Below are 27683 nucleotides of genomic sequence, written 5' to 3'. Positions count from 1 at the left end.
GTTCTCACCCTGGCCACCAGGAGTATCGTGTATATAGTTTTCACTCAGGTCCATGTCAGTTATTTTAGGCGGGGAAACCCTGGGTTGTTGTTGCTACAATGTTGACAGCCGGCTGCCTATAAAAGCAGGCCGGCTGAGCTGTTTGCTGTTCAGTTCTGTTCCAGCTTACAAATAAAGAGCTGCTTTGCAGAAATCGCTGTGTCGTCTGCTATGTCTACCCACTATTTAACACCTAGTACATCAACCTAATCATAAGTCCATACTAGCTCTCTTATACTCTTTTGATTATTTTTTGTTTGTATTTTTGATTACATGTGCTTGCATGTGTATTTAATATAGTTTCTTTATGTTCGTGTGAAGGCTTTGCCCAAAAACATTTTAAAATGTTTAAATAAATAAATCATGACTTAACATATGCAGGGCAATACCCTTGCAACCACAAAATGCTATCTGTCACTGTTTTCCTCCAATGGGTTACTCTGGCATGCATGTTTTTAAAACTATTCTCTATCACATTTCTAGATTCAGCCAAAAGATTTGTCAAGCAGAGACCAAAAGAATTCAATTGGGCATGTGTATTTGGAAGCCATTTCTCCACACTTTACAAGAGAGAAGAAAATGCCTATTACATATGAGAATGGTTTTCTCTTTATTCAGACTGACAAACCTGTTTACACCCCGGATCAGTCAGGTAAAGTCAGCTTTCCTTTTGCTAAACACTTGGTGGCAATTCACATTATCCTGATCTTGTTTTATTTAAAAGTCCCAAACATTTTTAACCTATAGCACTGAATCAATTAATAATTCAACTTGTGGTCTTCCAAACTTCTTGTGTGTGCTCTGCTATGCGTCATTGACACAATAGCACAATAATAGTGCAGTAGTAGTAGGTCTCTGTTGCAGAAAAGCAAATACTGTAAATTTCCTTCTCTTGAGTTTGTAGTTACTGCATGTGTTACTTTAAACCACACAAGACACTGTTACAGATAGGTAGCCGTGTTGGTCTGCCATAGTCAAAACAAAAATTTTTTTTCCTTCCAGTAGCACCTTAAAGACCAAGTTGGTCTTTAAGGTGCTACTGGAAGGAAATTTTTTTTTTTTGTTTTCACACAAGACACTGTTTGTCCAGTGATCTAGCCAATGATCTCTGTCAAAGTTAACTCCACTCCTACAAGCTTAGCTATTTTGTTGTTTTTTCCAACTTATTGAGACAAGATGTCAGCTACTTTCTCTCTTGCATCTCCTCTCATCCTGTAAGTCGTTCCAACATGAATATATCCTTTGAACTCCAGAAACTGCAAGTGATTATTCCAATATAATTCATCCAAGCTACAAGGTCTGCTAACAGTCCCATATTGTGGCCATTTCCTCCTTATTAGCCTTCCACCAGCAGGCTAAAACCTTCCTATTGAGATAATTGCTGGTTCTAAATGTGTTTTGATGTATTTTAACGATTGCATTTAACTTTCTTTCTTTCTTTCTTTAATTGATGTTTTTAAATTTTGGAAGTTGTCTTGAATCTCATCTTGGGAGTAAGGCAAGATATAAATAAAAAAATAGAATCCACACACAGAAATGCAAAGTTTATGCATGGTGACGTCCTGCTACTTAGGTGATACCTAAGTGTGCACCCTGACTCCCCACCCCCCGAAAATGCCATGAGTGTAATCTGTCTGGTGATTAATTATAGTTAACATTGGTTGCTGTTGATTGCCATTGCACTGCTGCTGTGGCTGTGTGTGTTTCTTTTGCTATTGGTTGATGGTTTTCTTGTGCTTATGATTTTGTCGGTAGCTGCCTTGGGAGGCCCTAATGGGACTGAAAGTGAGGGAAAGATTTCCTTATAAATAAAGTAAGTTAAATAAGCATTTTTACATTACAGTGAAGGTCAGGGTCTATTCTTTGAATGAAGAACTGAAGCCAGCACGAAGATCTGCCACCTTAACATTTGTGGTGAGTCTAACATGCAGCTAGACACATTTTGTGCCGTGTCAAAAAATATTAATTTTTGCAGTGTGAAATTAGCTTTTGTGCACTTGTGCTTATGAGATTTATTAAGGAGCTAGGCAGCTTATTTTTAAAAGGGGCAGATGAGAAAAGATGAAAAAGAAGAAGAAGATGGTAAAACCAGTTCTCTTGAAGTATTTGTAAGCTTTTATTAATATTGTATTATGGAACTAATTACTTGACTAGTCAAAGGAGTTTATTGACTCATATTGAACTCTAAAGCATATATGTAGGTGTTTGATTGTTACAAGCAATTAGAAAACAAGCAGTTATGCCATAGTGCATGTGAAAAATTCTTTCCTCACATTATCCTGTGTGCATGTGAAAAATTCTTCTGTTTCGAATTGAGGCGGGGCTCAGCTTCATCATTATGCCATGTGGAGTATGGGAGTGATTTTAGCAGGCACCAACAAGTGTATGGGGAAGGTGCCTGCTTGATTTCAATAGGCAGGGAGTTCCAAAGTACACACACTGCCACACTTTGCCGTTCAAAGCAGTCAAGGAGCACCAGGAATAGTAAGGAACACCAGGTGTCCTTATGTGGCCTGGAATAATCATTTCCATCAAGACCTTGAATTAGCAGCTTTCACTGAGCAGCTAGGGGAATGCTCAAGCTCTTCATGGAATATAATTGTGCTCTTTCGTTGCTTCATTACAGTCACACCTTGCATTGAAAGCACATGGCTCACCCCAAAGCATCTTGGGAACTGTAGTTTGTTAAGGGTGCTGGGAGCTGCAGCTCTTGTAATAGGTAAGTTACAGTTCCCAGATTCCTTTGTGGGAAGCCATGTGTTTTAAAGTTCATTACAGGTAGTTTAAACATATGGTGTGGGTGTGATAGCCTCGTCCAGTTCAAAAATATCCTAAGTTGGAGATAATTCATTTAAAAAATTGGTAAAAAGATTCAAAAGAGCATACATCCTTTGTGGATTTCTGTACTTGATTATCCTAAGACATATATGCTATCTTACTCATTTGGATAATTAACATTGCGCCATAGCTGTAAAAGCTGTTTTTATTTTCTGTAAAGGATCCTGATGGAGTAGAAGTGGATATTATCGAAGAAGAGGACGTCACTGGGATTTTATCTTTCCCTGACTTCAAAATCCCACCATATCCTAAGTAGATCTGTTCATATTTTAAATGTTATGGGTTGAATGAAACCTTTCCTTTATTTAGTATGAGGGATGTGTGCTCAGTCAGCTTTAAAATCTTTTTAATATAGCCTGAATATAGTGGATTGATCAGGACTTATCCCATGGTGCAGCGAATATTTGTCACTACTGTCAAATAATTTTGGAGCCTTGACATGGTGGAGGGGGATGGGGGTTTCAGTATCATTTTACAAATCCATTCATTAGATAAAACCTCTCAAAACTGGAGATCAAATATTGAGTGGAAGGGAAAGGAAGAAGGCTTGTCTCCACTAGTGGTTGATATGATGGGGCAGAGGCACTTATCTGACCACCTGACAGGTGAGTTGCTGCTCATTTCTGGGAGGGTGAGGGGTAAGGTGGTGACAAGCTCAGCATGGTGCAAACACGATGGCTGAGCCCATCCAGCACTCCTGTTGATACTTCTGCACCCTAAAACCCTCCTGACTGCCTTACTCCATCCCATCCCAAAATTATTATGATTAATAATTTTATTATTTATACGCCGCCCATCTGGCTCAGTTTCCCCAGCCACTCGGGGCAGCTTACAGCATATATAAAACATAGTAAAACATCAAACATTAACAACATCCTGATACAAGGCTGCCTTCAAGGGCTCCCAGTAAGAGACAGTGATCCACCTGCTGGACTGTCAGGCAGGGGTGGACTTTGGTCTTTCAAATCTCAGCAGCACCCTCTGCAAGTCCAGAATTCGATGTTCCATTGCCTCTTGCATTCTGCTCAATTCACTACATCATAGTTGTAGTACCCACCCACCCCCAGGCTCTGTACCCAGGGAGGCAGAACTGGTTAAAGGTAACCACCCCCTGACCATTAGGACCAGTCGTGGCCAACTCTGGGGTTGCGGCGCTCATCTCGCTTTATTGGCCGAGGGAGCCGGTGTACAGCTTCCGGGTCATGTGGCCAGGATGACTAAGCCACTTTTGGCGAACCAGAGCAGCGCACGGAAACGCCGTTTAGCTTCCCGCCAGAGTGGTACCTATTTATCTACTTACACTTTGCCGTTCTTTCGAACTGCTAGGTTGGCAGGAGCAGGGACCAAGCAACAGGAGCTCTTCCCTAAATCTGCCTCTGTGTTAGATAAGAACTTCAGCCCCACCATGACGTCTGCTGCTAGGCTTCTCTGTGGTATAGGCTGAATAAATTTAGTTTCCTGGCTATAAAAATCCGCTTGTGGTGTGGTGATGAGCAACAGTGGAAATGCAATTGTGGGGCAGGGGAGATGGACCATTTCTCCCAACAAAGTCCCAGCAAAATCTCCCCTGAGCCATTCTTTGCACTGCAAGGGGCTTCTGTCCAGTGTCCTGTTCTCTCAATGGTAAACCAGGTGCCTATGGGGAAACCAGGAAGCAGGACCCAAGCACAAGAACACTTTCCCCTCCTCTGGTTTCAAGAAATGGTATTCAGAAGCCCTGCTGCCTTCAGCTGTGGTGTTTACAGAGCAGAGGTTTCCAACCTTTTTGAGTCCATGGCTCCCTTGACCAGCTACATTTTTTCTGTGACGCACCATATGGGGAAACATGCACGAGCCTCAGATGCCCTGTTATGTCACCCCTTGCCTGCAGAGCTGGCACCCCCTCATTCCTTTTTGAACACCCTCCCTTGGGGAGTGTTCCCTCAGCCTCCTCCCTTCTTCTTGCCAGTCTTCCGGGCAGCTCCCACAGCTGCTCCTGGTCTCTGAGCCATGCCCCCTGCCCCAAAGAGAGGTGCCTCCTCACACTGACCCACTTTATTCTGAGGCCACCTCAGCTCCTGGCAACCAGCACCCCCTGACCAGCCCCAGAGGCACCATGTGCCTGGGGAGCTTGTTGCTAGAGCCACTGTAAGCCTCTGGGAGACAGAGAAGCAAGAGGGCATCAGAGGAGGGAGGGAAGGAAAGAGGGATGGAGATCCGTGTTGCTCGCAGCACACCTGACCATCATTCAAGGTGCCCCAGGGTGCTACAACACACTAGTTGAAAACCACTGAGAGCATAGCTATCATGGCTAGTCGCCACTGATAGGCCTCTCCTCTTATGAATTCGTTTAATTCTTTTTAGAAGCCATCTTGTTTGGTGGCCCTTACTACAAGTTCCATAGTTTAACAATGCATAAATAGCAGCTTCAGTGGAGATTGTTCCATTAGGGGAATGGGAACATCAGTCTACCTGCCCTTACCCTGCCTTACCTGTTTACCTTAAAAGTAAAGGTAAAGGGACCCCTGACCGTTAGGTCCAGTCGCGGACAACTCTGGGGTTGTGGCGCTCATCTCGCTTTACTGTCAACCAATCCAGAGAACAGCATTGTCTGTCAGCTCCCTCCTCCTTAGTGTTATCCCTTGAGGAATTCCACATGGAGGAGGATGGAGACAAAACTAGAATTAGTTGACACATTGGCTCTAGCAATACCTACTTTTGCCCCCCCCCTTTCCACCTGCTTTCCACCCTACCAGTCCCACAGAAAAGTTTTAAGGGGAGGGACTCTGGTTGGAACTACAGCTGTGAGGAAAATACAGTGGTACCTCAGGTTACATATGCTTCAGGTTACATACGCTTCAGGTTACAGACTCTGCTAACCCAGAAATAGTGCTTCAGGTTAAGAACTTTGCTTCAGGATGAGAACAGAAATCGTGCAGCAGTGGCACAGTGGCAGCAGGAAGCCCCATTAGCTAAAGTGGTGCTTCAGGTTAAGAACAGTTTCAGGTTAAGTACGGACCTCTGGAACGAATTAAGTACTTAACCTGAGGTACCACTGTACTTTGATTCTTCTTCCCTGACCACTGTGGTCTTCCTGGAACTCCAGCTCCACCTTGATTGCTTTTTAGATTTTTTTTTTAAACCATGCATTTTAATGTCACCTGTGCAGTTAACATCACATCACATCTTGTTCGGCCCTTACAAAATCCCTTAAAGATACAATAAAGGGGATGTGCAGCACTCTCAATGTACAGTGGTACCTCGGGTTAAGTACTTAATTCGTTCTGGAGGTCTGTTCTTAACCTGAAACTGTTCTTAACCTGAAGCACCACTTTAGGTAATGGGCCTCCTGCTGCCGCCGCGCCACCAGAGCACGATTTCTGTTCTCATCCTGAAGCAAAGTTCTTAACTCGAAGTACTATTTCTGGGTTAGAGGAGTCTGTAACCTGAAGCATATGTAACCTGAAGCGTATGTAACCTGAGGTACCACTGTATTTGAAAGGGTGCAAAACATGTTTCCCTTTAGCCCTCTAGGGGGTGCTGGAAACTCATTTGGTGTTTGAAAGCAAGGAGCAACATAACTGGTTTCTTCCTTAAGGAAAAGATGACAGCTCTGTTTTTTTAATGCTGTCCGCCAGCCCTCTCTAGTCGCATGCTACATTGCACTGTTTCAGTGTGGTGGCTCAGACTTGACTGACTGCAGTCATAGAATCATAGAATTGTTGTAAGCTTCATTGTGCAGACCCTCCCAAGTGTCCCTATTTTCCAGGGACGTCCCTGATTTAGAGAAGCTGTCCTGGTTTCTGACTTGATCCCGGAATGTCCCGCTTTTCCTTAGGATGTCCCTATTTTCATTGGAGAAATGTTGGAGGGTATGGAGTTATCTGACCCCTGAGCCGTCTGAAGGCAATCCTGTATAGGGAGGTTTTTTTTTTAAAAAAAGTTTAATGTTTTGTTATTCTTTTATATATGTTGGAAGCTGCCCAGAGTGGCTGGGGCAACCCAGTAAAATGTGCGGGGTATAAATAGTAAAATTATTATTCTGGAATGGGATGTCCCTATTTTCATCGGAGAAATGTTGGCGGGTATGAATGGGCACAATTTCCAAAAGAGAGCTACTAACACTCACAGACCCCATCTATACATTTAAAGCAGTTTCAAAGCACATGACACAGTCATTACCTCCCCTCACACAATCCTGGGAACTGTAGTTTATTCAGGGTGCTGAGACCGCTATCCCCATCAAACAGCTACAATACTCAGAGTGATTTAACTATCAATCTGTTCCCAGCTTTGAGAGGGGATTGGGGTCTCCCAAGAACTCTCTCACACTTAACAACACCAATGTGGTTCGGTGACTAGATCAGGGTTGCTGAGGTTTTTAGGTCCCACAGCACATTTAGATTTTGGAGCGAGTGGTGTGGGTGCCACCCCCCTGGCAAACCTTTTGCTCCCCCATTCTGCCTGCCATTGCCCTTCCCCAAAACAAAAAGAAATGAAATGCGTGCACACAGACTACATTTTCCAAGCAATCAATGCACAAGCCAGGTCCTGTAGAATTAATCCCAGTGCTGAAAAGCACACAGAGTTGAAAGAGGAAGTGGGCAAGAGAGTCACCCTTCTAATTTCCTTCTTAAGCTCTGTGTAAATTTCAAAGGATTAAAAAAAAATAACTTTCACCATCTCAAAGGAGCTGTGTCTCTCAGTGTGTGGTGAATCAGGTTTTGTGAGTGCAAGGTGAAGACCTCAAGGCAGACCCTCCAAGTATTCCTATTTTTCAGGGACAGTCATGGATTTACAGAAGCCATCATCCCAGTTTCTGATTTGATCCCAGAATGCCCTGCTTTTCCTTAGGCTGTCCTAATTTTAATCAGAGAAATGTTGAAGGGTATGGTAGGACTTCCCTATTTTCATCAGAGAAATGTTGAAGGGTATGACAAGGGCGTCGTAGGGTCCATGGTAGGGTTGCCACTTTTGGTTGGGCAAAATAAAGGACAGGTCAGGCAAAATACGGGATGGGTTGGGGGGGGGGAATTGGAGGCTAAAAATTACTTGGTGCAGAAACGACTTCAAAGCAATCCATTACAATGGCACACACAGTTAACAGCGGTTTATTCAATAGAAAAAGCAAAAAACAAAAGCACTATAATTTACAACTATAAGAAAAATATTGCATATTACATGCCATAGTTGAGCTTTGTAATGCTAATTGGTTTGATACAAACCAGCTTGAAACATCACAGTTGCATAGTGTTCAGCCCAATCAATTGCAAGCTATTTGTAACCTCAAACAATACTGGAAGGGAATTAAGCAAAATTAACATCTTGCCAGTCAGCTAGTCATTCTGTTTTGAGAATATAGTCCCCCCCTCTCTCTTTTTCTCTATTTCACCTTCCTTGTCTACTTTCTGTCACTTCTTGCTGCATTAAGCAGTGGTTTGCCTTCAAATATAATAGGGAATGGAGTTGGGATTTTGCCACAAGACAGGGGAACATATAGTTTGTTGGAGTTTTGGCACATAGGGGCATGGCAGGAGAAGCACACTGGCTACTACACGCGCAGCAGAGCTCTGCTTGGTAAAACTTTGTAAAGCTATTTGCTTAGAGGCAAGCCTGGAAGGAACTTCACAGTAACAATTCCCCCAATTTCTTGGAACCGATCTGAAACCACAAACATTTGTAAAACGTTACTGAAAGGAAATAAAGCGAAATTAACATCTTCGTTTCTGTAGGTCACCCTCTGTCTGTGCAGTTTTGCAGAGGAGGAGGAACTAAAATACAGAAAAAAAGGTGTTGAAGTCTAAAACAGCACAGAGGACACTTTTCTGCAAAAAGGAAAAGGAAAAGAAAAAGAAAAAGATGCTCTAGCCTAGCCCATGGGCACAACTTTAGTGGTTAGAGGCTTGACCAGGGAAACTGGGTCCAAATTCCTGCTCAGCCAAGAAGTTCAGTGTGTGGCTTTAAGGCTCCCTTTCCCCACTTTTTTTTTAAAAAAATTCTCTTTTTCCCCATAGATTTGGTTATTGGACAATAAAAGCCAAGTATCAAAAGGATTTCACAACCTCTGCCAAAACAGGGTTTCAAGTTAAAGAATATGGTAATGTGGATATTTATATAGATACTATAAAGCCAATTCACTAATTCTCTTTTTGGGGGAGGTATATTATAATATTCTTTGAACTGGTAATGAGTAAGATGGACATATTTATTTGTTAACTGTTTTTAGATATCCTTAGATGTTTGTAAATGTTTTGTTTTGTTTTTAATTGTATTGTTTTGTTGCTCATGGTTTGCTGCCCTAGGCTCCTTTGGCGGGGGGCGGGGGCGGGAAGAGTGGGATATAAATTTAATGAATTTCATCAGTGGATTAATTTCATGAATGGTTAGGCAGTTGAGGGCTACCATACCTAATTATCTGTTTAAAGTACTAAATGACTTGTGCCCCAAATATCTGAGAGATAACGTCCTACCTTACAATCCCTCTCAGGTGTTAAGATCAGCAGAGGGAGCCATCTTGGTAGTTCTGCTGCCCTCAGAAGTATGGAGGTTGGTGGCCCAAAATAGGGCCTTCTCTGTGACAGCCCCTAAGGCATAGAATTCCCTCCCCACAGAGGTGTATTTGGCACCCTTGTTATGTAGTTTCTGTTTTTTGCTGAAGTCAGACATCTTCACCCTGGCCTTTAACACCGTATAGATATACAAATATATAGATTAGCACCCACCTTATCCCCTTGACTATAATGTGTTTCAAACTGTTTTCATTATGTATTTTTTAATTGCTGTAACCAGCCCTGGGTGAGTAAGAAATCTAATTAATAATAAGCTCATTGGAAGCATGTTCTACAATTATGCAAGGAAAACTTCCAGCTGGTTATTAGCATGGAGAGAACTGAGAGAGGACATGATAGCACCCATTAGGACATGATAGCACCCACTGGGTGCTATCTCTCCTAATATGCACATTTTTATAAGCAGATTTGCCTGATATCCAGATATTTGAAAAGCAGCTTCCCGTATTTTTGTATGTTATGTTCACTAATGACTGCATTAATATGCATACTTTACCCTAATATATGCATCTTTGTATGCATTACTTAATTTGAGAACTGTGTTGCAAAATTCAGAGTAGTGCCAGTTTTTGAAGGGTGATTGTGCTTCAGTTCACATATTGTTTCAAAAAGTGAGAATCAGGCAAGTTTGCTTCTAAATTTGAACTGAATCAAATTTCTCCCCCTTTCCTGCTCTTAAGCAAGGAGCTGGTCTAAGCACATGCCTCCAAACTCTGGAAGGAAGGCTGGTGAAAACAGGTGCTAGCCCTAAGCAGTGAATGTTCTGCAGAAATAGATTTGATCTCTTTTATACAGTACTTAAAAGTAAAAGGGTTTAACTGAGCTTTCTTCCACTTCACATTTCAAGCATTGCCAAGCTTCTCTGTCATGATAGAACCAGAAAAGAATTTTATAAGCTCTCAGCAATTTGAACAATTCAGGATCATTATTAAAGCGAGGTAAGGCGCGCTTGTGCATATTGCATCCTTCTTCTTTGTCTTTGGGTTTGCTTTTTAAAAGCAATTATTTTTAATGGGGAGGGGGGCGGGATTTGCAATGTGAGAGTATTGTTTTGTATCCTCTGCAAAGCTGTAGTGGATTCTGGAATGTAAAACATGGTTTTCTTCCTCTTAATTGTTTGTACTCTTGTTTTCTGCTATAATTGGTTGAAGTTGTTTATCTAACAAAATGTACCGGTATATACCACGTAATTGTAAATAAAAGGTTATGTTCATCTAACTTCTACTTTGAATGGACACATTGAAATTTCTAGATCTAAGTTAGTAACGAGCATTAATTTCAGTGGGTCCTTTTAGAATAGGACTAGCAATGGATACAACATAAAACCTCTTAGCGGTTTACATACAATATAAAATATACATTAAAATTGTCAATAAAAATCAAAGTTAAAGAGCTTACAAACCCCCAAAATAGAACTATAATGAATCGTTAAAACATATATTGAAGCTAAAATTATAGCTCAAAATACATGTTAATCTAACTAAGTTCTACTCAGAGTAGACCCACTGAAATTAATCAACCTAAATTACTCTTCCAGTTAATTTCAGTGGGCCTACTCCAAGTAGGACTAATGTGACAGAACCCAGCGCTTCTGAAATTTAATTCTTTACCTCATTGTGATACATTTTTTAAACAAAGCAACAAAACCCTTCTTGTCTGAAATAAATCAGTTACTGCTATAAGTTTAGCTCATAGTTTTCTGTGAAACAGTGTCAATAACTGGTGGAGTGGTTTTGTTTTGAACTGTTTTTAATATTGTCTTTTAAATTGTAGTATCTCACCCTGTGGTGTTATGATAAAGGGTGGGTACTAAATTGAAATAATAATAATAGTAGTAGTAGTAGTAGTAGTAGCAGCAATAGTAATAGTAGTGATAATAATAATACTTCTACTTTGCTGTTATTTTCAAGATATTTTTACAACAAGAGATTGGCTAATGCTCAAGTTTATGTCCGTTTTGGAATAATTCAAGGAGCTGAAAAAAAGATGCTTCCCAGAGCATTGCAACGCATTGAGGTAAGATTGGATCAAAAATAATTACATCAGGCCTCCTGTCACAGTTCCCAGTGTAGCTTCTGAGGTTTAGATCTGTCTCCAGGTTTACCCTGACAGTTACTGAGTGTCAGCATTCCAATTTTAAACTAGTACTATCAAGGGTATAAGGAAAACATGAACAAACCACAGGCTACTTTGGACTGAAATTGAGCAGACAGTACCTCATCACAGAACGGTTTTATCTTGGCTTGAGAAGCCAGGCCACATCAGTTGATGCCTTGTTGATTTTCCATGAAAGTAAGCCGTACGCTAGCAGGACCATGTAACATTTTAAAACAAAACAAAACACATTCGGACCAGCAGTTTATTAAAAAGTCCAGATCTTACAGCATGGTCCTTTCAAGCAAGGCTTGTCTCCTACAGCAGTGCAGCCGTGGAGTCAAAGGCATCTCTTCCAGTCTTTCTTCTTCCCCATCTTCTTCCTAGCACACCTTGTTCTAAAAGACTCTTCCTGTCACTGTGAACCCACATCCTGTCACCACGGCAACCCCTGCCTTCCCACGCTCAGGCTCTCAGATGGGCTAACATGACATTTCGTCATTTTAATGCCTCGATCCCAGGTGAGGCCCTGGCTTGGAAAGAAAGCTTAGCCTGTATTTTCCCACTGGCCTGCAAGTTTCACTTCAACATTCCAAATAATCAAAATCCTACCATTTATTAATTTCTAGGATTTGGGGTGTGTGTCCCCAAATCTATAATAATTAATATTTGTATTCAGTCAATGCTTTTCATTTTTAAACCTGAAAGAGCACATTTTAGGGCTCTCCCAGAGGACCTATTTATTGAGCATCCATCCTGATTTGCTTGCACAAAGTTTACGTGGTGGTTCGGTGATATTTGGACTTCATTGCGCTTTTGTTCTGATTTGCTTGTGTAGCATTTAAACATCTTCCTGCTAATTATTCATTCATCCTATGCCTTTCAGTGCATTTCCCAGCAAAAACTCTGGATTTGTTGTGCCAGGTGCATCATCATCATCATCATCATCATTATGTAAATTTCAATACTACCCTCCATCAGAGATCACAGGGTGGTTTACAGAAATGCACTTTGTTTGAGCAAACATAGTTCTGGTTTGCTGTCAGCTGTGAATGATGGAAGTGCACTTGAATTTCCCTATAGCGAACATGAAACTGTGTGAGGGGATTTTTGTTGTTGTTGTCATTTTCTGGTTGCCACTTCTGCATGTGTGCATGGAAAAGCTACCGATTCTAACACATATGAGAAGTTCACAGTAGACAGCTCACCAGTATATTTTGCCTGCTTGAACTTGAGCTTTTCCTACATCCATGCTTCAAAAGTAAAGGATAAATTTCACTCTTGATGTAGGATGAGGCTGAGAGGGGAGTCTTGTTATCTGAGCAGCCTAGGAGTTCTATATACAGTGGACATTCGGGTTGCTAACATGATCCATGCGGGATGCATTTTCGCAACCAGCAGTGTTCGCAACCCGCAGAGCTGCGTCTGTGCATGCGCGGATTGCGATTTGGCTCTTCTGTGCATGCGCAAACTGCCATTTAGCTCTTCTGCGCATGCACAAAGCACAATTTAGCACTTCTGTGCATGCACGGCTGTCAAAACCCGGAAGTGACCCGTTCCAGTACGTCCGGGTTTTGGCATGTCCATAACCTGAAAAAACGGGACCTGAAGCGTCTGTAACGCGAGGTAGGACTGTACACTGCCCAGGCTAGCATCCTGGAGAGGTCACTGTGCAGTTTGACTTCATCTCCAGAGGTGCGCTCTCTTGAAACAGACAGATGCAAACTCATCCATCAGGGCGAGTGGGGCACTTCACCAGTCTCAGTCTGGCTTCTTACTGACAAGCAGTCCAAGGGGTGGCACTGCCTCTCAGCTTCCTCCTCTTTAGGTTCAAAGTTGCCCTTGCAGGACTCAGCAGGGACGTAGATGGGGACAAAACTATAATTTGTTGGCTCTGCCTGTCACTAGCTCTGGTGCCAGCTGCTGCTGGGCTCCCTGCCTTATGCTCTACCAGTCCCTAGTAGGCACCAGCCACCATTGGCATCTAGAAATGTTTATGAGGAAGATTGTCTCATAGCAGGAATAGACAACCACTAGCCCATGAGTTGGAACCAACTGCAAAGTCTCTCCCAATGCTCTTTTCAGTAATATGTGCATTTTTTGTGTTATTTTCACTAATATATATATATTATATACAATACATGCATTTTTAATGTGGATATTTTTCACTAACAATACACATTTATGTACATATATGCAATTTGGACACTTTTGAATTGGAGAATTTAAAAACAAAACAAAACCATTTTGGTTGGTGCATTGTTTCAGTGTTAATTAAAATGCAAACCCAACTGAATTTCTCCCCCCATCCCAAATCTCCACTCTTTAAAAATATATAAATGGTTTGACTTGGAAGCCAACCGTTTCCACATTTTAACTAACAGCCCAGTCCACAAGCCACTTAAACATCAGTTACTTGGATTTAAGATGATGCAGACCCGGCTTCCAGCCAGGTCCTCCCTTGAGTGGGTGAGAGTGCATGTCTTTGAACTGCTTCCATTTCCAGCTGCTTCTGGGAACTCAGTTTGAAATATTTGCTATTACTTGGGCAGATGCCAATATATTTTCCAGGCAAGAAAACGTTGGTGTTCTTTAGAATTTTTCATTCTTCAGATCAGCTAAAAATGAGAAACGTACTTCAGAGTTGCCAGGATTTGTAATTCGGCAAACAACTGCCAACTATTTTGGTGCTCCTTTCAGGATTCAGAAGCATTTGTCCCAAAAACTAGGTCAACGCATGAAGTTATTTTTGTTCTTTAGTTTAGTGTCCTGATTTCAAAAGTGAATCAGTCAGCCATCCCACTGATGAACACTTTGGTGCTAGAAATGGGTATCATCGCAATAGTGTGAAATGGCTTATGTTGGTACTGTGTTGCAGAATGCTGTCCAAGTCTAATTGGTTGGCTGTATTGCTTTATGCCAGGGATAAGGAACCCACGGCCCTTTCAGTGTTGTTGTTAAAATTTCTATACCGCCCTTCATCCAAGGATCACAGGGCGGTTTACAATATAGAATATTATTATTATTATTATTATTATTATTATTATTATTATTATTATTATTAACAGCAAACAAAATCAATATCCCTACCCCGTTTAAAAGGCCATAGATTGTTTAATTAGCTAAAAGCCTGGGAGAATAGGAATGTTTTTGCCTAGTGTCTAACAATATATAATGAGGGGTCAGGCAAGTCTCCCTGGTGAGAGCATTTCACAGGCAAGGAACCACTGCAGAAGAGGCCCTTTCTTGTGCTGCCACCCCTCAGGTCTCTCACAGCGAAGGCACATGAAGAAGGGCCTCAGGTGGTGATTGCGAGGTCCAGGTTAGTTTGTAAGGGGAGAGGCAGGCCTGGAGGTATTGTGGTCCTGAGTCTTTTAAGGCTTTGTAAGTCAAAACCAGCACTTGGAATTGTGCCCAGAAAGTGATTGGCAGCCAATGCCATTGGGCCAGGATTGGCAGTATATGCTGCATTCAACTAAGTTATATTCAGATTGGACTCCCTGAAATTAGTGGATCTATTCACCTTACAAGGCTACAGTTCCTAGAGTTCCCTGGGAAGAGGGTTGTACAGTAAAACCACCCTGAAATTGTATATAGATGCGGGGGAAAGGAGGTCTCTCAGCAACTCTCAGCATTTTTTAGCAAACTACAATTCCCAGGATTCTGTGGGGGGGAGCCACGATTGTTTAGAGTGGTATGATACTGCTTTAAATGTATAGTGCAGATGAAACATAACTGTATTTTTTAAAAACCTCTTTGAAATCATTGGATGAAAGGTGGTATAGAATTTTTTTGTAAATAAAATGAATAAAACTGTCTCTGTGCCTGGATAGTTTCTGATACTGTTATGTATCTTGATCATCAGATGGAGAATGGATTAGCAGAGTGCAATTTTAACAGCAAAGTAGCTGTTGGTGAACTAGGTTACGGCAGTCTCCAAGAGCTTGATGGCGCAATACTTTATATTGCCGCTTCAGTGCTGGAATCCACAGGTAATTATCTCTCTCTCTCTCACACACACACACACACACACTATCTCTGGCCCCACTTATGTCATATTGTGTGACCAGTGCTTTTTTTCTAGGGGTACGCAGGGGTACGCATACCCCTAAACATTTTGTGAATCTAAGTTTGGCCTCATTGAGGGGGAGTATTTCAATATGAGCAGGAAAATGAGAGTATCCCTAAACATTTTTTTTTGGGGGGGAGCACTGGGTGTGACCACACTTGGAATACCATGTTCAGTTCTGGTCTCCTCATGTCAAAAAGGATAGTGTAGAGTTGGAAAAGTTTCAGAAAAAAGGCAACCAAAATTAGCAAGGGGGTGGAGCAACTTGCCTATGAAGAAAGGTTGCAATATTTGGAGCATTTTAGTTTAAAGAAAAGTAAGGGGGAACCATGATATAAATTTACTATCTATTTATTGCATTTGTTAATATAGACCACTTGATATATACCACTTTACTTGTAGTAAAACCTCTAAGTTGTTTACAAGAAATATTTAAATTATCAATAAAAGCAATATTTCTTAAACAAACCATGAACGTTCATTTATTTGCCAAAATTCATACTAGAATAGTTATTTATTTTGTTCTAAACAAAGCTTATTTCTGAAAGAAACTCAGGATGGCTAACATGACACAGGTGTTGTTTTTTGTATTCTGTTCTCACAAGAAACATCTAATTTTTTTGCCAGGGGGCCATAGCGAAGACAGTGAACTTTTCAGCGTCCATTATGTTCTGTCACCTTACAAACTCAATTTGGTTGCTACTCCTCTTTTTGTGAAGCCTGGACTCCCCTTCTATATTAAGGTTGGTTAACATGACTAAAGGAAATGCACAGTCAGCGGAATTACCATAATATGTTAATAACAACATCATGAGATCCCTGCTCCCATGCAGCATCTACTCCTTCAAAAGAAAGAATCTTAATTTGTGTCCAGATAAGGGGGCTTAAAGATGTACCGGTAAATTGATTGTTCAGAGATTGCCAGCTGATCACCAGTAACAGGATCAAACAAACACAACTTAATTAGATTTCCCCCAGAAAAATTAATTTCCTTCTTTTCCTCTTCCCTCCCCACCACCTGCCATGTCTTTGTAGATTTTAAGTAAGAGGGCAGGGACTGTTTGTTTTTTTAATCAATTTGTAAGCCACTCTGGGAAGTTTTCCAGCTGAAGCGAGCAGTATAAATGCTTTGAATGAATGAACGAATGAATGAATGAGAATGGGTAAATCCAGATTAAATGAGGAACAAATGCAGGCTGGCATAGTGTTATTTTATAAAGTGCAGCTTTGGCACATTTTCCTTTAAAAGTTAACTAAATAAAATTTCTCCCTCTTTTCCAAATTGGAAAAGTATAAAGCATATGGTAGAACATTATTACTTGGTGTGATAGTGAGGAAGAAATGTTCCCAAATAAATCCACTTAGTTTGTGCAAATATTTGTCATCTCTCTCTCCACCCCGCTCTGTTTGGTGCCAGTGTTTCATCTGGCTGCTGCTCCTTTGGTAGATTTCCCCTCGATGCTGTTTCTTCGTGCTTCCTGGTCACATGGGTTGGTCCTATTCAATCAGGAATCCCACGGCAGTGAACAGGATGGCATCACAGCACCACATAGCCAGTCATATTTGGCTATGTGATAGCATGATTGAGGGCAAGTGATGGCAATTGAAAGTGAAGGCAATATACACAAATAAGCAAACATTTACTCAACAATTATTATTTTATTATTATTTACTAAATTTGTATACCACCCTATATCCATAGGTCTCATGGTGGTTCACAACAATAAATATGCCAAAAAATAATTGAAAATGGATGTTATTTTTGACACTGCTGTCATTGCCTGTGAAAACTGCAGAGGGTTTCAGCTCAGATTTACAACTGAACTGGGGATCCCTTGATTGCTATTGTATATGTGGTAACAGTTACCTTTCTCTGATTCCTAATAATAAAAGAATACAGATATTTTGTACAAAAAAAATGGTTTAAAACGTGGGTGATGTGCCTCAGGCCTGTGTGTGTGTGTGTGTGTGTGTGTGTGTGTGTGTGTGTGTGTAAAAGAGAGAGAGAGAGGGAGAGAGAGAGAGAGGGAAGAGAATTTAGGCCTCTAAGCCTCACTATCTGGCCCTCAGACTCTCCCCAGGTCACACCTTATCTGGCTGTGCTTCATACCCTTTTTGTTTACCTGTACAGAGGGTAGAGTTCAGCAGTAGTAAGAGTATTAACAATTTTATTTGTTTAGCTGTAAGCCATAACATTCCCAGCAAAGCCACAAATTTGGCTCTTACTTTCCTGGCAGCTAAATCAAATAGAGATGCATGCAAGGTAACATAATTTTCCTTGTCCAAAGCAGAATGCACACAAAATCACTTGATGTTATGATCCCCACCCCCTGCTGTGGATATTGTAAAGGTCAAGGGACCCCTGACTGTTAGGTCCAGTCGTGGACGACTCTGGGGTTGCAGCGCTCATCTCGCTATACTGGCCGAGGGAGCCGGTGTACAGCTTTCGGGTCATGTGGCCAGCATGACTAAGCCGCTTCTGGCGAACCAGAGCAGCACACTCAGAAAGATATTTATGTAGAGGACACTGGGTGGTGTAGCGAGCGGAATGAAACACAAAGAAATGGTGCCCCAAGGGCAATTCCTTATAGACACCATTTGGAAACACTGAGGGCATAACAGCAAGTCTTAATTTTGTAAGACTCATTTTGCCTGAAGCGAAAGTAATTAACTCCAGATAACTTTCGGGTGGCTTGTCTTAATACATGGGCACAGCCTAGAAAATCTCAAGGATAGCTTAGTTGGTTAGAGCATGGTGCTGATGACTCCAAGGTTGCAGGTTCGTTCCCCGTATGGGACAGCTGCATATTCCTTCATTGCAGGGGCTGGGCTAGATAATCGTTAGGGTCCCTTTCCAACTCTACAGTGCTATGATTCTGTGATTCTGTGGATAGAAGCTTTCTCTCTCACACAAAAATCTTTAGATTTAGACATTGACTGCATCCTAATCAGTATCAAGTTTTCTAGCAAGTGTATGTAGAACAGCTAACTTGTTTTTTGGGCGTTATGTGTCTGTGTTGTAAACTACTCAACAGTGCAAAGGTAAAAATTACACCTGTTGCTCTGCTCACTTTTGCCCCTAGCTGGCCCATGGCTCATGAAAGGTGGCACTCAGGTTGAAAAGAACTTCCCCATCCCTTCTTTAAAAGAAGATTGTATATTATAGTGAAATGATTTTGTTTCTGTGCTAATAGGTGCAGGTGAAGGATACAGCAGATGCCCCTGCTAGAAACATACCCATTGTCTTCACGGCTACTGCTTTCAATGAGCAAATGGAAGAGAACGTGTTAGTTCAAGAAGGTGCAGAATCTGGGAGAAGGCAAACAAGCCAGAACGACGGGACAGCTTTATTTGTGGTTAATATTCCTTCTGACTGCAAAGTGCTGGAGTTTCGAGTGAGTTAAATTCTTTTCGGGTTTCCGTTCTTGTACAGGCTGTACTTTGAGACTGTATATTTTGGCCTGTGTGCAGCGCATTTGGAACATTCCCCGCCCCGCTTTCTAGTTCAGATGGGTGACCTTGAAAACTGGATTTTTATATTTAAACACAGTGCATTACAACAAAAAATACTATTAAAAAGTATACTGTGTGTGTGCCCCCCTCAAAGGGAGGGGGAGTGCCTGTCTTAAACCAAATTTAGAAACTTGACAGCAAGAGGTGTTGGGAAAATGAGATGTGTTTAATGTTAAGACTTGAACTACAACATTTAATTGATTCATCTGTTATATTGATCATTGGTCTACCTTGTTCGGTATTGTCAGTGCTGACCTGTCAGTGGCTCTCAAGGCACCCTCAGGTTCCCAGAGTGTGGGGGAAGGAATGGCAGTCATGACAAAATAAGTGGACCCTCAGCTGATAGGAGGTTATAGGAACAAAGGAAGCTGCACTATGCTGAGTCAGACTATTGGTCCACCTAGCTCAACATTGCCTACACTGGCTGGTAGGGGCTCATCAGAGTTTCATGTAGCCGGAACTCTAAGCCCTACATGGAGTTGCTGGGGTTTGAACCAGGGACCTGCTGCATGCAGTGCTTATCCTCTGAGCGACTGATGTTTCCTAGACCTTCCGGCTTGTTGACTTGTACTTTTTTAGACTCTTATTGCCCCTGTGGACTTAAATTCATTTTGTTTCCCATCATTTTCAGATAAAAACTGCAGATACCAGTTTACCAGAAGAAAATCAGGCCAGTGAAAGCTACGAGGCAAAGTCATATGCTTCCCTCAGTGGAAGTTACCTGTACATCGACTGGGCTTCAAACCACCAATTGCTACGTGTGGGTGATACCCTTCACATCAACATACACCCATCAAGCCACTATCTGGATAAAATACATCACTATAGCTATGTGGTACGCACAGAAGAAAACAACCCACTTGCCTCTTAATGTCTTGAATTGCATTGAATTGTCCCTCAAGCTTCCAGGTCTCATCCTGCCATTGCATGCCATGAAGCGGCCACCTCAGCCAGGAGATTTCGGGCGACACAAAAGACCAGCAAATTCACAAGTATTTAAGTCTGTCTCTCACTATGCTTTCTTCAGTGTTATGTATACTAAAGCAGAGGCACCAGTGTTGCTTACATATACCTCCTATGGCGCCTACAAAGGGTCTCAGTCACTCATAATGTGCATGAGACCTTCATAATGTGCATGTTCCTGCTCAGGTCTGCACTGGCTCATTTTCTCCTACGTTGAAACCTCCCCCCCCCCCCCGCTTAAACATGCCAACATCTCATTTGCTGCCAGGATTGGACACCCACCTACCCTTCCATTCTGAATGAGAAGAGAAGTGCAAAGGCTTCTTCTAAGCAGTGGATACGGGGTTGTATCCAGTACCAGTCTTACTGAGAGTGGATTTGTTCAAGTTAATGACCATGATTAACTTAGGCCAAATAATTTCCATGGGTCTACTCTGAGTAGGACTAACATTGGATACAGCCCAATAGACTTGCCACAAAACATGTTGTCCGGTAAATCACCTCCTGCAATGATATGTCCCAGAAAGATACGACAACTTAATCATTGTAGCTCTAGAGCACGTTACACTCTGCTAACTCTTTGAAATAGCCTTCTTCAATTTCACTGCCAATTACTCTGGCATTTTTAGGGTTTCATCAAGCAAAGCACGTTGTTGATTCTCAGTGTCAGTTTTGTAGGAAGCTGCCTTATGCTGAGTCCAGTGGTGGAGCTTCATGTTCCGGCACCGGGGGGTGGGAAGCGGGCAGGGGCGGGGTTGGCGTGCGTCCCGGGTGCATGGCGCGCTGCTCGCAGGGGTGTGGTGCATGTCCTGGGGGCATGGCACGCCATTTGTGGGGGCATGGCACCCAGCGCGGGTAGGGGGCAGCCACGATGGCACCCCACTGGGATTGCTCTGCCAGGGGTGGTGCGCTCCCCCTGCACTCCTCTTCCTCTGCCAGTGGCTGAGTCAGGGCCAAGTCCAGTATGGTCTGCACTGACTGGAAGCAGCTCTCCATGTTTCAAGCAGAGTTCTCTCCCAGCCTTCCCTGGATCTCTCTCTCTCTCATCCAAAGCCCATTGTTTATAACTTAGTTCCTTTCCTCCTTTCCTTTAGATCTTATCCAAAGGGAAAATAAAAGCCCACGGGACTCAGGAGAGAGTTAAAGACTCCACTTATCAAAGTCTAAGATTTCAGCTAACGAAGGAAATGGTCCCTTCAGCCCGCCTACTTGTCTACTACATAGTTACAGGAGAGGGAGCTGCAGAGTTGGTAGCTGATTCAGTCTGGTTAAATGTAGAACAGAAATGTGGAAACAGCCTTGAGGTGAGTAACATGTAAGGGCTTGGTGACACTGACCAGTTTGGTTTCTCCCATTTTTCTTCTCATTTTTCTGAACACTTCCCCACATCACTCTGCAATTTATTTCATTGCATCTTTAAAAAAGATTAAAATTGTCCACATGAAAACTTTTATGAGAACACCTTTTTCTAAAGCAACATTGTCTAAAAGCAAATTTTTGCAAAGTAATCTTGCAAAAAACAACAATGCATTTTTAATTCCCCGCCTCCAACTAATATATGGATTTATATGTATGCTGAACCCCAGTTATGTATGTATGTATGTATGTATGTATGTATGTATGTATGTATTACCTTTCTCCCAGAACTAGGACTCAAGGTTTGCTACCTGGGGGGAAAACTGAATTTCATACCTTAGAGAAGTGTGAATTTCTCCATTGTGTGTGTGTATTTTTTTTTTTTAAATATGCACACACTTTAGAGAAAACTGGGACCCAGTTAGGTACCATTGAAATAATGGATTTCCTTTAGTGAATCCTCTTTTTCCCTCTCTTCTCCTATATAGGTTAAATTATCAACAAGTGAAAGGTCGCACAGCCCAGGAGATTCCATTTTGCTTTCTTTGAAAACCCAGTTTGACTCTTTGGTTGCTTTGTCATCTATGGATGTGGCAATTTACGGCATCACAAGATCGAAGACAAGGCCCATGGAAAGAGTTGCGTACTTGTATTCCAAACAAACAAAACAAAACAAAAATCTGTTTGCATTGTGTTACACCGGGGGCAGGGAACCTTTCTCAGCCCAAGGGCCTCAATCCTTCTGGGGCCACCCTCGGGGGCACACATGCCCATCGTGGGCAGAACTGTGAATATACCGTATTTTTCGCTCTATAAGATGCATCAGACCACAAGATGCACCTAGTTTTTGCAGGAGGAAAACAAGAAAAAAATATATTCTGAATCTCAGAAACCAGAACAGCAAGAGGGATCCCTGCGCAGTGAAAGCAGCGATCCCTCTTGCTGTTCTGGCTTCTGGAATAGCTGCGCAGCCTGCATTCGCTCCATAAGACGCACACACATTTCTCCTTACTTTTTAGGAGGGAAAAAGTGAGTCTTATAGAGCAAAAAATACGGTAAATGTTAACTTCATGCAGTAGTCTAGTTACTACACACATTCACATACCTCTCTCTAGCTAGACTACTGCATGAAGTTCCCAGAGCTCAAGGAAACATTCTGGCCAGGCAAAAACACTCAAGGAGGGTGCAAAGCAGGGCCAGTGAGTAATCTGACCTTGGGAGAGGGTCACATTCGGCTCCTGGGCCTGAGTTTCCCTACATCTATGTTTCATATTTACAGCATGCAAATATTGGCAATATATAATATTAAATGAACTTATTCAAATATATAATATTTGAATAAGTTCATTTAAATATACAGAATGTAATATTGTTTGACTCCAACTCTCATTATCTCTGACCATTGGCCATGCTGGCTGGGGCAGGTGCAAGTTGAAGTCCAATGGTAGTAGATGATGTGAGTTGTAGTCCAGTGACATGTGGAAGGTCGCAGGTTCCTCATCCTTGTTTTAAATTACAGTGGTACAGTGGTTTTAAATTACAGGTTACATACGGTTCAGGTTACAGACTCCGCTAACCCAGAAATAGTAGCTTGTGTTAAGAACTTTGCTTCAGGATGAGAACAGAAATCAGGCTTCGGCAGCGCGGCCACAGCGGGAGGCCCCATTAGCTAAAGTGGTGCTTCAGGTTAAGAACAGTTTCAGGTTAAGAATGGACCTCCGAAACGAATTAAGTATGTAACCAGAGGTACCACTGTATATGGTGTTTCCTAGGCCCTCCCACTCCCATTATCCCTAGCCAGCATGACCAATGGTCAGGGAAGGTGGGAATGGCATTTGGAGGCTCACAGATTTCTTACCCCTGATAATATAAGCTGAAAATAGTCCTCCCCTCTTGTCCTTTTCCTCCCCCCCATAGGCACTTTTGCAGTTGGAAACAAGTGACCTTGGTTGTGGTGCTGGTGGGGGACAAAGCAATGTTGACGTGTTTCGAAGGGCTGGACTCACCTTCCTGACCAATGCAAATGCTGATGATTCAACAGAAACAGGTGCCACCCACCCCTTTTAACCACAAAGTGACACCTTTTCGCAAGTCCTCCCTAAATATCTGGGGTGTCAAAGCTTTTTCATTTCGCTGCCAGCTTTATAAAATCACGTTTCTCTCCATTGCCACTGGTTTTATCTTCGATTTGTTTCCACAGATGAAGCTTGTCAATCTGTTGTAAGATCCTCACGGTCCACCATTGAAGAGGAAATTGACAAACTGGGTACAGCATATGCCAGATGTTTTACTCAATAGCATTTTTTTTGTGTTGAAGAGGGGAACCAAGCGATTTGTGGGAAATATATTTGGTTTTGTTAATCATATCTATAATTTAATAGATCTAAGGGCTAGGGCATTGCATTATGGGTAACTTAAGATAGGGAGTGGCTGCCACAGATGGGAGCCAAGCTTAACACTTTGCCCAGAGGACAGGGACAGATAGATCTGTCTATTTCATCTTCTCTTGGTTTCTCATTTTTCCAAACTTATATTCAGTTCTCTACATTTCTGCATCAATCTGCAATTTTAAAAAATGCTCATGGAAATATTAGTGAACATTTCTCCCATTATACAAAATTTTGTATAAAGCTTTCACTAATATGCACACTTTTGAAATCCATTTTCCCTGCTAATGACTTTTAATGTTGCTTCCACATATATGTCTCTATTATATGCATTTTTATATACATTATTTGGTTGGAGAACTGCATCACAAACTTTGATGAAGTATGAATTGCAAAGGAAAGCTGCTTTTCAGCTCATAATTGGTTTGAGAAGCATAAATTAGGAAGTTTCTCATAAAAATGCAAACAAAATTAAATTTCTCCCTGTTGAGTAACTGTTGTATTTATTTTTATAGCCATGTTTTTCACAATGACTTGTAAACTGCCTTGTAAATTAGGGATGGAAGGATCCATCAGTTTTGGTTTTTCAATCTTAAATTCAGTTCTTCACATTCTATAGGGGATTTGGGAATATTAAAAATCCTCTTTTAAATCCATCATTCTTGGAAGCAATATCCCCTAATATAATGCATTTCTGTATGTTATTTTTCACTTATATTTTCATTTTTATGCGCACTTCCATCTAATATATGCATTCTTGTAAGCATTTTTTCATTGGAGTATTGCATTGCAAAACTCAGATGATTTCAAAGGCCAGCTTGTGTTTCATTGCACATCTTGTTTCAGAAAGTCTGAATTTGATAAGATTTAGCTTTAAATGCATACAGATTCCCTCCATCCCTAACAGCAATGTAGGAAGGCAGTACACAAATTCAAAAAGAAATGAAAATGGGGAAAGGGGACTCCCATAATAAATTTTATCCACATCCCTAACAGGGAGACGCCCCAAACCTGAAACTGGTACTGATTTTACTATGCCATGAGAAAGAGACTAGCATTATGTATTGTCATTTCAGTAACCTACTTTAAAAGACAAGACCTTCAGAACTGCTGTAGAACTGGAGCAGAACTGTATCCCATCATGCAAACTTGTGCCGAGAGAGCCAACCGCATTAAGTCTGGCAGTCGCCTTTGCATAGCAGCTTTTAAGCGCTGCTGCGAAACTGCAGAAAACCTGCGGCGGAATGAAACTCACAAGGTTTTAATACTGGCGAGAAAAGGTAACATTACCACATGACGCCATTTGGAGGCATGCTGCTGTTTCACAGGGGATTTTAAACAAAGGAGATGAATGGAACGAACAGGTGTTTTGGTCAGCCAACCAAATTGGGGTCTGATGCTCAAGCAGTCATTCTGATCTGCTTGCAGAAAGCTTGTGTGGATGTTAGATGTTGCATGCCATCCTAAGCAGTGGATATGGGGTTGTACGCTTATCCAGGGCTCGGTTCCTCTGTTAAGAAGGTCAACAGAGACTGTGGAGTCTTTAGGATATACAGTTTGATTCACACACACACACACACACACACACACACCTAGGGCATAGGATGGAGGGGCTCACTGTATCAACACTCCAAAATATATTGCTTTTCCATTCGTCACAGCTCTAGATCCCGCACAGAGCAAGTCATGTCTCTATCCCCAGTTCCTGCAACATCAATCTCTTCCAGCTCACTCACATGCAACTCCTTAGCCTGGTCCCACTTGTTACACCTTTGATTCTTTCTCACTTAGAGGCAGCTAATTGCAGCCCAGCTCATTCCTTTAAAGTGGAGTACTAAAGTGACCATCTAGTCTTCATCCACAGATGAACATTCTTGACTGGTTCCCCAACCTTCCCCAAACTCATAACAGATTATATCCTGTCTTTACTGATTTGTTCATGCGAAGATTGTATGGCAATGAGCATTCATACTGCCTTCATCCTGATTTGCTTTTGGGGTGTTTACACATCTTCCAGTGAGACATTCATTCATCTCACACTTTTTAATGCACTTCCCCAATTGCAATTCCTCATTATTAAGCAAATTTGTTGAGTACTTTAACTACATAAACACAGGGTTCTAGCCGATTCTAGTCCTCCAAGTAGTACTACTGAATTTAACAAGCATGATGAACTTAGGTCCATTCATTTCAATGTGTCCACTTAGGGTAAACCTTAGTTGGATACAACCCCTAAAGTTTTGATCGAATCCCTATTGCAAAATGTTGACAGTGTGGAGATGCTGATGGAACTACAAAATTTCCTCAAGATTTCCCATTAGATTCTCCTAAACGTGCAAGTTTCCTACTATAGTTATAAATGTTTAGTACGTAAATAGTATTTGCTGTAATGGCAATCAACCAGTCAATCGTTTTATTTCTATTCTGCCTTTCCAAAGTTAAAACTCAATGCTCAAGGTGGCTCACAAAATATAAAAAATTACATAACGAACATAACAGAAGTAGACATACACAACAAAACATCAAAAAGAACACAATCAAATCGAACAATTTCCACATTTAACATCAACAACATTAGCAACCCCCCCCCAAAAAAAAACAACACCCACTGACTAAACCTTCCCTCAGCTCAAGAGTCTGCTCAGCAGCCTCAGCTTTTGTAGCTGGAGTTAGCCAGGGTGCTGTTCTCCTAGGATAGGTAGAAAAGGCCTGAAAGGTCTTCCACAACCTTTAGCCAAGGTGCACCTATTAAAAACTAGCCTCCACTGCCAAAAAGGGGCGGGGCGGGGGGCGGGAGAGAAAATGCAATACAGTGGTACCTCAGGTTACATACGCTTCAGGTTACGTACGCTTCAGGTTACGTACGCTTCAGGTTACAGACTCCGTTAACCCAGAAATAGTACCTCGGGTTAAGAACTTTGCTTCAGGATGAGAACAGAAATCGTGCTCCAGCGGCACGGCAGCAGCAGGAGGCCCCATTAGCTAAAGTGGTGCTTCAGGTTAAGAACAGTTTCAAGTTAAGAACGGACCTCCAGAACGAATTAAGTTCTTAACCCAAGGTACCACTGTACACACTATATGGAAACTGATCCATACAAATGAGCATGTCACCCTTGATCATTGGCCATGGTGACTAGGGCTGATGTGAGCTGGAGTCCAACAGCACCTCTAAGTACTACAGGTTCCACATCCCTGTGCTGGTCCTAGCAGTTCCTGACTACTGGCTGACTTTTCTAGTTTTCTGAAATTCCTTTAAAAATATTTTCCAGCCCTTGATGCCATGTTGAATTTGGATCCAGAGATCCGAAGCTATTTTCCTGAAAGCTGGCTTTGGGAGGTTCACCCAGTTCACAGGTACAGTACTCTGGGAGAGACTCGGTCATTTTGACTTTAGCTGTGGCCTAGAATGAAACTGCTTTCTTGAATGAGCTGAAGTATCTACTGAGAACATTTTCACAGCTAAACCCAGGAGAACTTCTGCCAGCCAGTATAGACAGGATTGAACTAGATGGATCAGTCTGGGTCTGATAGTTGTCTGGTAGCTTCTTTATAGTGGATTGAGCACTGTCTCAGTGCATACGACTTACATGCAGAAGGTCCCAGGTTCAATTTTTATTATTTATTGAATTTATATACCGCCCTATACCTGGAGGTTTCACAGTCCCCAGCTATTCAAATAAGGATGGACAGATCTGTGAGTTTTGATTCTCTTAGTTCCTCATTTTTCAGTTCTTCAGATTTCTGCCACAATCTGTGATTTTATTTTTTATTTTTTTAAAAAAAAACTGCTGAAAATTCACCAGCATTTTAGTGCAAATTTCTAATATACACATTTTTTTGCTATAAGATAATGCATTTTTGTAGTATATTTTTTAA

General features: G+C 41.7%; 1 protein-coding gene across 2 annotated transcripts in view; it reads left to right on the top strand.

Moving 5' to 3' along the window:
- Positions 1–27683, top strand: part of C5 (complement C5) — a 71541-nt gene that overhangs the window by 5754 nt on the left and 38104 nt on the right. For both annotated transcript variants that reach the window (XM_053374005.1, XM_053374006.1), the window contains exons 3-18: positions 523–691; positions 1883–1953; positions 3038–3129; positions 8871–8953; positions 10273–10363; positions 11336–11441; positions 15385–15511; positions 16216–16331; positions 18783–18983; positions 19733–19936; positions 21159–21368; positions 21909–22058; positions 23338–23467; positions 23621–23686; positions 24884–25087; positions 27077–27161. In XM_053374005.1, the coding sequence (XP_053229980.1) occupies positions 523–691; positions 1883–1953; positions 3038–3129; positions 8871–8953; positions 10273–10363; positions 11336–11441; positions 15385–15511; positions 16216–16331; positions 18783–18983; positions 19733–19936; positions 21159–21368; positions 21909–22058; positions 23338–23467; positions 23621–23686; positions 24884–25087; positions 27077–27161 (2105 nt within the window). The remainder of the gene's footprint in view (positions 1–522; positions 692–1882; positions 1954–3037; positions 3130–8870; positions 8954–10272; positions 10364–11335; positions 11442–15384; positions 15512–16215; positions 16332–18782; positions 18984–19732; positions 19937–21158; positions 21369–21908; positions 22059–23337; positions 23468–23620; positions 23687–24883; positions 25088–27076; positions 27162–27683) is intronic.

This window comes from Podarcis raffonei, chromosome Z (genome assembly GCF_027172205.1).
Source record: "Podarcis raffonei isolate rPodRaf1 chromosome Z, rPodRaf1.pri, whole genome shotgun sequence".
In the NCBI taxonomy this organism is placed as follows: Eukaryota; Metazoa; Chordata; class Lepidosauria; order Squamata; family Lacertidae; genus Podarcis; species Podarcis raffonei.
The sequence above is the reverse complement of the archived record's forward strand: the minus strand, read 5'-3'. Positions and strand labels throughout refer to the sequence as shown.